The 12,256-nt window shown below is 37.7% G+C and overlaps 1 protein-coding gene across 2 annotated transcripts in view; it reads left to right on the top strand.

Moving 5' to 3' along the window:
* FCHSD2 (FCH and double SH3 domains 2) overlaps window positions 1-12,256 on the top strand; it is a 312,393-nt gene that overhangs the window by 47,675 nt on the left and 252,462 nt on the right. For both annotated transcript variants that reach the window (XM_053561344.1, XM_053561345.1), the window contains exon 3: window positions 1,068-1,113. In XM_053561344.1, the coding sequence (XP_053417319.1) occupies window positions 1,068-1,113 (46 nt within the window). The remainder of the gene's footprint in view (window positions 1-1,067; window positions 1,114-12,256) is intronic.

Raw genomic sequence — 12,256 nt, 5'->3', positions numbered from 1 at the left:
TTTTATTTATTTATTTTTTTGAGACAGAGCCTCAAGCTGTCGCCCTGGGTAGAGTACCATGGCATCACAGCTCACAGCAAACTCCAACTCCTGGACTTATGCTATTCTCTTGCCTCAGCCTCCCAAGTAGCTGGGACTACAGGCGCCCGCCACAACAGCTGGCTATTTTTTGGTTGTAGTTGTCATTGTTGTTTGGCGGGCCCGGGCTGGATTTGAACCTGCCAGCTCTAGAGTATGTGGCTGGCGCCTTAGCCACTACAGGCGCTGAGCCATTTTATTTTATTTTATTTTATTTTATTTTATTTTATTTATTTATTTTGAGACAGAGCCTCAAGCTGTTGCCCTGGGTAAAGTGCTGTGGCATCACAGCTCACAGCAACCTCCCAACTCCTGGGCTCAAGCGATTCTCCTGCCTCCACCTCCCAAGTAGCTGGGACTACAGGCTCCTGCCACAGTGCCTGGTATTTTTTGGTTGCAGCCACCATTGTTGTTTGGCGGGCCTGGGCTGGATTTGAACCTGCCAGCTCAGGTGTACTGTGCCTTAGCTGCTTGAGCCACAGGCCCCAAACCAGAAGCTGATCAAAATTTGATTTTCACCATGTTTTCTTTAGTGCCCTCTATGTTGGTTGTTCAGTTTAGTAAGCATTTTTAGTGCCTACTATCTAGTGGTTATTCTTACAATAGTAGCCATGATTTATATAGATTTTACTGTGTTCTAGATACTACTTTGAGTGCTTTATGCATTTTGAATAACTAAATTTTATAATATCCTTATGAGGTGAGTGCGTTTTTATCCCCCATTTTATGAAGGAGGAAACTGAAACACAGAGAAGTCAAATGACTTGGCCAAGGTTGTACTGCTAGTAAATGGTGTAGCTGTGATTTGAATGTAGATCCTCTGACAGCAGAGACCATTCTGTTAGCAGTATTTCTAAACACATAAAGATAAATAAAATAGTGTTCTTTCTCTCACACATCTACTAGGCAGTATTTGAAGATGTATTGATAAAATTACAAAAAGTTGTTAAGTTATACTTTTGGTAATTAATTTTTATTTATATTTTTAGGACATTCAGTCAGAAGAAGGCTGCTATTGAAAGAGAGTATGCACAGGTAAGCTTGGAATTGGAGGCCTTATTTAGGTATACCTCTTTCCCTTGGCTTATTATGACCTTGTTGACAAAGAGTGGTATGTTTTCAATGGATGGTATGGAGATATTTCTAAGGAAAAAAAAATTTTTTTTTTTTTTTGAGACAGTTTCACTACATCGCTCCCGGTAGAGTGTCATGGCGTCACAGCTCATAGCAACCTTAAACTCTTGGGCTTAAGTGATTCTCTTGCCTTAGTCTTCTAAGTAGCTGGGACTATAGGCATCCACCACAACATCCAGCAATTTTTTGGTTGCAGTTGTCATTGTTGTTAAGCAGGCCCAGGCCGGGCTCAAACCCACTAGCCTCCGTGTATGTAGCCAGCGTCCTACGCACTGAGCTATGGGCGCTGCCCATTTCTAAGGAAATTTAAGCATTTATTTCTTTAATTTTAAATAGCCCTTTATTTGTATCTTTTTCTTAAATTTTTATTTATTTATTTGAATTTTTTTTTTTTTTTCAAATGAACATGAGGGTATAATTTTGAGGTTACCTTGATCTCACTTCCAGGGTAAAATTCCATTTATAGAAGAGCCCCTCACCCACAGGGCCATTATTTGTATCTTGATGGCTAAATGTACCAAGAAAAAATTATGTCACTATTTCATTTTGTGGTTATATAAGAATCAATAACTCTTCTTATATGTATAAAAACAATTTAATGTGGGCGGCGCCTGTGGCTCAGTCGGTAAGGCGCTGGCCCCATATACTGAGGGTGGCGGGTTCAAACCCGGCCCCGGCCAAACTGCAACCAAAAAAATAGCCGGGCGTTGTGGCGGGCGCCTGTAGTCCCAGCTGCTCGGGAGGCTGAGGCAAGAGAATCGCGTAAGCCCAGGAGTTGGAGGTTGCTGTGAGCTGTGTGAGGCCACGGCACTCTACCAAGGCCATAAAGTGAGACTCTGTCTCTACAAAAAAAAAAAAAAACAATTTAACGTAATTTGGAAATTTTGGCCCTTATTTTAAGTATTTATTACTTTCTATATGGGGCAGAATTAAAAAATTGTTACCTCTACCCCCAAATTATAAAAGTTATATTTGTAGTAAAATTTAAAAATACAAGAGGTTGTTAAAAGGAAAAATGAAAATACAGTGAATTTTCTAGACGGTAACTACTATTTCTGCTATTGTTTTTTTTGTTGTTTGTTTGTTTTTTGAGACAGAGTCTTAATATGTTGCCCGTGGTAGAGTGCCGTGGTGTGACAGCTCACAGCAACCTCAAACTCCTGGGTTTAAGCGATTCTCTTGCCTCAGCCTCCCAAGTAGCTGGGACTACAGGCGCCTGCCGCAACGCCTGGCTATTTTTTGCTTGCAGTTGCCATTGTTGTTTGGCCAGCCTGGGGGGTGTTTAAACCATCCAGCTCTGGTATACATGGCTGGCGCCCTAGCCGCTTGAGCTATAGGTGCTGAGCCTCTGCTGTTATTGTTATACTCATTATAAATAAGTAATGAGATCGGGGCATAATTTTTTTTTTTTTTTTGCAGTTTTTGGCTGGGGCCGGGTTTGAACCTGTTTGCTGACTGTTCTTGTTATTTGTCATCAGATTTGCCCTTTGGATGATTTTTCTCAGTTCATCTGACTCTTCTGTATTTTTCCAATTTTAAAGTTTATTTCCTGAGCATCTAGACAAATATGTCTCTTATCTTCTTGTTTGGTTGCCTAAACATTACTCTTATTTCTTGTCAATACCAGAGAAACCCCTAAAACAATTGACATGTTCTTTATATAGATTTTGCCTGTAAGCACTAATTATTGCATTTCCTGTATGATGATATATCTTCACAGGTAATAGGGTGCAGTCAGAAGGATAGTTGCATTATTTGAATTATCTTTTTCTCTTACCTTCTTTGCTTTAGTGTAGAACTGAAATTTGGGGAGTTAAATTTTTAGAAATTGAGATGTAACATATATAGTAAGATGGACAAATCTTGGCAGGGGCCCTCAAACTTTTTAAACAGGGGGCCAGTTCACGAATCCATTCCTATGCACATTTTTTATGAAAAAATTCCTATGCACACTGCACATATCTTATTTTGAAGTAAAAAAACAAATCACACTGCCTCATGTGGCCTGCGGGTCGAAGTTTGAGGACCCCTGGATAAATGTTTGTGAACAGTCATGTAACTACTATCCAGATTAAGATACAGAACATTATGATGGCCCCAGAAGTCAATAAATACTTTTACTTTTCGATGGTAACCAATATGTTTTTATCAGAATAGTTGTTATTTTTGGATTTCTGATGCTTTTTGAACCTAAATGGTATCATGAAATTTGTACTCTTCTGTGTCTGATTTCCTTCATTCAGTATTAAGTTTTTAACCTTCATGTGTTAACTAGGAGTAGTTCATTCGTCTTTGCTTTTATTATATCAACTGAATGAATATATAACAATGTTTTCCCAGTGTACTGATGATGAAAATTTGAGTTGTTTCCAGTTTTGTATGATTTTGTCTATTGCTTCTAAGCAGACATTTTATATGTCTTTTGGTGGACATATGTACATATTTATGTTTAGTAGACACCTGGAAGTAGAACTGCTGGTATGTACATGTTGTATTCTAGTAGATATAGTCAAATGCTTTCCCCAAGTTATTGTTCCAGTTTACGCTATTAGCAGTGTGAGACTATCAGTTATACCATATATTTGCCAACATTTGGTATTCTCTAAAATTAAAAAGATTGACATTTTGATGAGTGTATAGTAGTATCTCATTTTCTTTTTAATAAGCTTTTAAAGAACTGACATATCCAGAGCAGTGTGAAGATCATACTGAAGACCTCCATGAATACTCCTATAGCTCCATGAATTTTCAAAGTGAACATATTCACATAGCTAGTGAGGTAAAGAAACAGAACATTAACAGTGTCCCTCCCTCTCATGCAAGAGATTTATTGTGGTATAATTGATACATAACAAGCTGTACTGTTTACAATTTGATAAGCTTTAACATATGTATATACCTGTGAATCCATCACCGTGCATCGTAGTCAAGATAACGAACACAGGGATAAGCCCTCAAAGTTTTCTTGTGTCTCATTACAATCCCTCCGTCCCAACTACCTCTTCTTGATTCTTTTTCTTCATCATCACTGATTACCTGTTACTATATATTTGTTTGCATTTTTTAGAATTTTAACTTAGTAAACAGAATCATATGCTATGTACTATCTTTTATCTGGCTTCTTTCATTTAGCATAATTATTTTGTATTATAATTTATGTTGTGTTTATCAATATTTCATTTCTTTTTATTGTTTAGTATTCCATTGTATGGATATACCACAATTTATCAATTTACCTGTTGATGAACACTTGAATTATATTTCTTTTTTGGATATTATAAATAAAGCTGCCATAAGTATTTGTGTGTGAACAAATGGTTTCATTTCTCTTGGATAAATGGAGTGGAATAACTGAGTCATTTTTAACTTTTTAAGTAACTATCAGACAGTTTTCCATTTCACATTCCTTCTAGAAGTACAAGAGAGTTTCAGTTACTCCACACCCACCCCAACATTAGAGAAAGTCTTTTTAATTTTAAGTAGTATAATAAATGTATAGTGGTATTTATTGTGGTTTAGTTTGTATTTATTTAATGTCTAATGATGTTGGACATCATTCTCATGTTTTTATCTTCCATCCATATGTATTCTGTGCTGAACTGTTTTTTCAGATATTTTGCTAAATTTTTTAAAAATTGAGTGGTTTATTTTCATATTGATTTTTTAAAAACTTATGAAAGTTTTCAAATATATGTTAAATAGAAGAAATTACTACGATGAATTCTTATTAGCGCTCATCTAGTTCTGCTGATACTAATGCATTACCAAGTTTTTTTTTTTTTCCTTTGAGACAGAGTCTCATTCTGTTGCCCTGGGTAGAGTATCTTGACATCATAGCTCACTGCAACCTAAAACTCTTGGGCTCAAGTGATCCTCTTGCCACAACTTCCCGAGTAGCTGAGACTATAGGTGTCTGCCACAATACCCAGTTAGTTTTTCTATTTTTAGTAGAGATGGGGTCTAGCTCTTGTTCAGGCTGGTCTCCCAAGTCCTGAACTCAAGCAATCCATCCACCTCAGCCTCCCAGAGTTAGGATTACAGGCGTGAGCCACTGCTCCTGGTTTACCAAGCTGTTTCATTTATAGTTTTCCATCTGCTATCCCTTGCTGGTTACTTTTTAAAAATACCTTTATAAAGCATAATTTATATGTTATTAGCAGTTTGTCTATTTTTAAGTATGTAATTAGATGATTTTTAGTAGATTTATAGAGTAATGCCACTATTAACATAATCCAGTTTTATTATTTTATTATTATTGTTTTTTCTTTTTTTTTGAGACAGAGTCTCACTTTATAGCCCTTGGTTGAGTGCTATAGTGTTATAGCTCACAGCAACTTCAAACTCCTGGGCTCAAGAGATTCTTTTGCCTCAGCCTCCCAAGTAGCTAGGACTACAGGTGCTCGCCACAATGCCCGGCTATTTTTAGAGATGGGGTCTCTCTCTTGCTCTAGCTCAGTGGTTGTGACCCACAGGAACTGTATTAAAGGGCCACGGCATTAGGAAGGTTAAGAACCACTCTCTAGCTGGTCTTGAACCTGTGAGCTTAGGCAATCCACTCGTGTCGGCATCCCATAGTGTAGGATTGCAGGCGTGAGCCACCGTGCCCGGCCCATAATCCAGTTTTAGAGCATTGCCATCGCCCTAGTTTATTTCCTATGCCTGTTTGAAGTCAGGCTCTACTTCCATCCTGCTGGAAGCAACTATCAGCTTTATGTCTCTATAAATTTGCTTTTTCTGGGCATGTTATACAAATGTAAGCATACAGTCTGTAGTCTTTCTTACCGGTCTTTTTTCACTTAGCAGATACTTTTGAGGTTTGCACATTCTTTGGGAGGTGAGGACAGAGTCTCATTCTATTGTCCTGGGTAGAGTGCAGTGGTGTCATTGTAGCTCACTGCAACCTCAAGACTCCTGAGCTCAAGCAATCCTCCTTCCTCAGCCTCCGTAGTAGCTAGGACTACAGGCGTGTGCCATTGTACCTGGCTTGTTTTTCTATTTTTGGTAGAGATGGGATCTTGCTCTTGCTCAGGATGGTCTCGAACTCCTGAGCTCAAGCAATCCTCCTGCCTCAGCTTCTTAGAGTGCTGGCTCACATCTATAATGCTACCACACCTGGCCAGGTTTGTACATGTTTTATCATGCATGCATGAGTAATTAATTCCTTTTGATTGGTGAGTATTATTTCATGGTATTATAGTGTCTTTTGTTTATTCATTCACCAACTGATGGACATTTGGATTGTGTCATGTTTTGGCTGTTACTAATATGTGTAATTCTGCTGTAGCCATTCATATTCTAGGCTTTATTTACACATATGTTTTCATATTTCTTGAGTAAGTATAATACCTAGGAGTGGAATTTCTATGTCATTTGTTAAGTTTATGTTTAACTTTTCAACAAATGGCCAAACTATTTTCCAAATTGACTATCATTTTGTATTCCTACCAGCAATGTATGAAGGTGCCAGTTCCAGTAATGTCCCACCCAGTACTTGCCATTGCCTGTCTTCTCTGATTATAACCTTATAGTGGCTTTAATAATTGTGAATGGTACCACTGAACATTTTCATATGTGTTTTTGGTATGGATGTGTTTTATTGTGGATATGCTAAGGAATGGACTTGCTAAGGCATAGATTATGTGTTGTTTAGCTTCAGAAATGGTTTTCTAAAGTGATTATTCAATTTATAATCCTGTGAGCAGTGAGTAAGATTTGTAATTGCTTTAAGTCCTCACCAGCACTTGATTTTTAGCTTTTCTGGTGAGAATAAGATGGTAAAGAATTGAGGATGTGATTTATATTTTCCTGATGGCTAATGAATTTGAGGAACTTTTCATATCTTGACTGGGCATTTAAATATTTTCTGTTATGAAGTCCTTGTTAAAGTCTCTTATTGGCCTTTTTCTTCTTGATTTATAGTACTTTATATATTCTGGATTTGATTCCTTTGTTAGATACACGTATTGAAGAAATTTTGCAATCTTGTGCAGAAATGTCATGTTTGGTGGCTTGCCTTTTTATCTGTTCATGGTTTCTTTTAATGAAAACAAATGCTCAATTTTAATGAAATGTAGTTTATTTTCTTCTATACTCAGTGCTCTTTTATGTCCTAGTTAAGAGTTTATTGCTATTGTAGGTCTACCCTGAGGTATGTTATACAGTGTTCTAGAATTTTTATTGTTTAATCTTTCACATTTAGTTCTTTATTCTATCTGAAGTAAACTTTGTTTGTTTTGCAGTTTTTGGCCGGGGTCAGGTTTGAACCCGCCACCTCCGGTATATGGGGCTGGCGCCCTACTCCTTGAGCCACAGGCACTGCCCACTGAAGTAAACTTTTGTATGTGGTATTGGACTGGTGTCAGGATTTCATTTTCTATATGGATATCCAGTCAAGGATGCATCATGTATTGAAAAGTCTATCCCAATGCCTGCACACCCATCCTGTTTTGAAGTGATATTTTATGGCATATTAGATGACTGTGTATATGTAAGTCTGTTACTAGAATCCAGTGATCTAGGTTTGTAAATATTTTGCCAGTATGACACTGTTTTGTTTACTTGGCTTCATAACAATAAGAACCTTCACTATTCTTGACCCTTTATATTTTTATATACATCTTACAGTTTGTTACTTCCCCAATATGCTGCTTGAGATTATTTTATTTATTATTATTATTTTTTGAGACAGAGCCTCAAGCTGTCACCCTGGGAAGAGTGCTGTGGCGTCACAGCTCACTGCAACCTCCTCCAACTCCTGGGCTCAAGCGATTCTCCTGCCTCCTCCTCCCAAGTAGCTGGGATTACAGGCGCCTGCCACAACGTCATTGTTTGGTGGGCCCGGGTTGGATTTGAACCTTCCAGCTCAGGGGTATGTGGCTGGTGCCTTAGCTGCTTGAGCCACAGACGCCAAGCTTATTTTATTTTTTTAGAGATAGGATCTTGCTCTGTCACCCAGGCTGGAGTGCAATGGTGACTGTAGCCTGGAACTTTGGTCTCAAGCAGTCCTCCTGCCTTAGTCTCCCAAGTAAGTAGGACAACAGGCTTGCAGCTCCAAACCCAGCTAATTTTTAAAATTTTTTTTGTAGAGGTGGGGAGTCTTGCTGTTTTGTCCAGGCTGGTCTCAAACTCCTAACCTCAAGCAGTCTTCCTGCCTTGGCCTTTCAAAGTGCTGGCATTAAAGGCACAAGCCACTATTCCCTTTTACCAGATTTTTCACTGTTTTTTAAAGTCTTTTAAAATACAACCAGAACTCATTTTACAATAGAAATCCATATAGTTGGACCAACTTTATGGATATTTTTGTTATAATTAAAGTTATCTAAAAATACATGTATAATGAGAATTGAGAACGGTTATCACTTTAAGCCATAAGAGATTCTTACAAATTAAATTTTCCATTATGTTAACCAGCTTTGGATTTTGTAATGTTTTTACTTAATTGAATTGAAATATGAAGAAAGTTTTTGCCTAAATTTGTAGAAAGACTAGTGTACTGAAGAATTATATGCATTTCCTCATTAATAATTCATTAACCAATAATTAACACTTTGCCACATTTACTTTAGCTACACATTAAAATTTATTTTTTAATTTTTAATTTTAATATTTTTAGAGATAAGAGTTTCACTCTGTTGCCCATGCCGGAGTATGGTGATGTGTCCATAGCTTACTGTAGCCTTGAACTCCTGGGTTCAAGTGATCTTCTTGCCTCAGCCTCTCAATTAGCTGTACACTTTTTTTTAGCTAGGCCTTCATAGCCATATTACTACTTCATTTCTACATACTTCGCTTTGCATCATCTGAGAACAAGAACATTTTATAAAATAACTATTACATCTTTCTCAAACCCAAGGTAATGAATAATTTGTTAATAACATGTAGTAATATAGTTTATAATATTTAGATTTCTTGATTGATTTTTCAATTTTTATTTTTCTTGAGACAGAGTCTCACTTTGTTTGTTACCCTTGGTGTAGAGTGCCATGGTGTCATAGCTTACAGGAGCCTCAAAATTTTAGACTCAAGCAATCCTCTTGCCTCAGCCTCTCAAGTAGCTGGGACTATAGGTGCCTGCACAATGCCCAGCTAGTTTTAGAGACAAAGTCTCTTGCTCTTGCTCGTGAGCTCAAGCAATCCACTCACCTTGGCCTCCCAGAGTGCTAGAATTACAGGCATGAGCCACTGCTCCCAGTCTTTTCAAATGTCTTTTATAGCTGTTTTCCCCTTCAAAGATTCGTTAAGGTTTATGCATTGCATTTGGTGAATATGTCTTTTGATTTTATTAGAATATTTTCATTACCTTTTTTGTGTTTTCATGACATTGACTTTTTGAAGAATCTGGTCAGTTGTCTAGTAGAATGTTCTGTATTTGGGTTTAAAATTTTTTTTACTTTATATTTAGATTTAGGTTACATTTTAGTAAGAATATTATATAGGTGATGTTAAGCCTAGTAAGATTTTATGGTTTGTTTTCATGGCTTTGATAGATTACAAAATACAACATTGATATTGTCTACTTTTCAAACCTGATTGAAGCTATAGGAATGATAGTAGAGTCCTGTAATTTCCAAAATTGCCTATCCATTTTGTATATTGTTCTGCTTTATCACATTTTGCTGGTGCTCTAAAAATACAAAGTTTTGTTATATTAAGGTATTTGTCAGGGCTTAGAGTAAAACCAAATATCTAAGAATTAATTTTAATTTTAACTTAATTTCAGTCTAAACCATTATGTATATTGTTCGTTTTTTTGAGACAGAGTCTCACTATGTCACCCTCGATAGAGTGCTATGGTGTCATAGCTCACAGCAACCTCTAATTCTTGGGGTTAAGTGATTCTCTTGCCTCAGTCTCCTAAGTAGCTGGGACTACAGGTGCCTGCCACAATGCCCAGCTATTTTTTTTTTTTTTTTTTATTGCAGTTGCCATTGTTGTTTTAGCTGGCCAGGGCCAGGTTTGAACCAACCAACCTTGGTATATGTGGCTGGCACCATAACCACTGTGCTACAGGTGCCGAGCCTAAACCATTATATGCGTGTATATGTGTGTGTGTATATATATATATATTTTTGTTGTTGTTGTTGTTGCAGTTAGGTCGGGGCTGGGTTTGAACCTGCTACCTTGGTAATTGGGCCGGCGCCCTACTCACTGAGCCACAGGTGCCACCCCTAAACCATTATATATATATTTTTTTTTTTTGTAGAGACAGAGTCTCACTTTACCGCCCTCGGTAGAGTGCTGTGGCGTCACACGGCTCACAGCAACCTCCAGCTCTTGGGCTTACGCAATTCTCTTGCCTCAGCCTCCCAAGCAGCTGGGACTACAGGCGCCTGCCACAACGCCCAGCTATTTTTTGGTTGCGGTTTGTCCGGGGCTGGGTTTGAACCCACCACCCTCGGTATATGGGGCCGGTGCCCTACTCACTGAGCCACAGGCGCCGCCCAAACCATTATGTTTTTTAAATGTAAATATGTCTTTCGCTGTTACATTTTAAAGATTTAAAAGTCAATTGAAAATGAGAACACTTGCCTTTGGAGAGTAATCTAGTAGTTATGTTGAAAATAGTATGTGAAATATCTGTTACCTTACTGTCTAATCATAATGTTTGGTAATTACATTATTATAAGCTTCTTTTTCAGGAATTTCCATCATTTTGACTATTTGTCATTAGTACATAACCTAAATAGGCAAAACTATTTAAATAAATATATCAAAAAGAAATGGGATTGCAGGGCAGCACCTGTGGCTTAAGGAGTAGGGTGCCAGCCCCATATACTGAAGGTGGTGGGTTCAAACCTGGCCCTGGCCAAAAACAGCAAAAAAAAAGGAATTGCAGTGTATATAGGGGATTGGCTTTTAAGTTTTTATTTCCTTTGTTAGTTTCACATATTTTTTTATTTTACTAGTTTATTTTTGAGACAGAGTTTTGCTCAGTTGCCCTAAGGTTGAGTTCTATGGCATCATAGCTCACAGCAACCTCAAACTCTTGGGCTCAAGCCATCCTCTATCTTAGCCTCCTGAGTAGCTAGGACTATTGTCACCTGCCACAATGCCTGGCTAGTTTTTCTATTGTCAGTAGAGATGGGGTCTTGGTCTTGCTCAAGATGGTCTCCAACTCCTGAGCTCAGGCTATCCTCCTGCCTCAGTCTCCCAGGTAGCTGGGACTACAGGACCTTGCCATTACGCCTGGCGAATTTTCTATTTTTTATGGAGATGAGATCTTATTATGTTGCCACACTGGTCTCAAACTCCTGGCCTCAAGTGATCCTTCCACCTCAGCCTGCCAAAATATTTGCATTATAAGCGTAAGCCACCGTGCTAAGCTCATGTTTTGGTCTTGAGCATGTTTCATTTTTAAGCACTTTGTAATTCTCCAGAAACAACAGATGTATTGGATATCTGTTTCTATAAACAACAAATGAATCTCTGAAAACACAGAAGCCATATAAGAATCACTGAGCAACGTTGACAATTAGGGAAAAATCTAATCTGGCCTCTGACTACAGTTAGCTGACAACTGAGGTGTTGGTAAAATCATTTGCAGTACTCAAGCTGAAATTGCTACAGGCAAGTTCTGTGTATTAATATATTTCCTGTAGTCTTTGGCAGAATTCTGGTAGTGAAGGAAGGATAGACAAGGTTACTGTAGCTGGAGAGAAGGAGAAGGAAAAGATTGTGGACTTTAAGGGCGGCTCCTTGACTCAGGACAAACACAGAGTAAACATGGACATGCTGGCAAATAACCAGTGGTATCACATTCTGGCACTTAACATTTTTTGCTATTTTAATTCTTTTGAGAAACATATTTACTTTATGGCCATTGAAATATTTTTTTTAAAGGAAAAGAAAAAACATATTTAAGAAGAGTTAGGCACACTATCCAAGAAATTCGTGTTACGTATATGAAGTGGTTTTTTTTTGTTTTGTTTTGGTGAATTTCATCTGTATAGAAACTTTAAAAATGTAGCTTAATTTAGCTGTGAACAGTTAGCTTTCTGTCTAATGCTATTAGAGAGAAATGGTGGAGCAACAGTGAGATCCGGTC

This window comes from Nycticebus coucang, chromosome 14 (genome assembly GCF_027406575.1).
Source record: "Nycticebus coucang isolate mNycCou1 chromosome 14, mNycCou1.pri, whole genome shotgun sequence".
NCBI lineage: Eukaryota > Metazoa > Chordata > Mammalia > Primates > Lorisidae > Nycticebus > Nycticebus coucang.
Note: the sequence above shows the minus strand (reverse complement) of the source record. Positions and strands in the feature narration are given on the sequence as shown.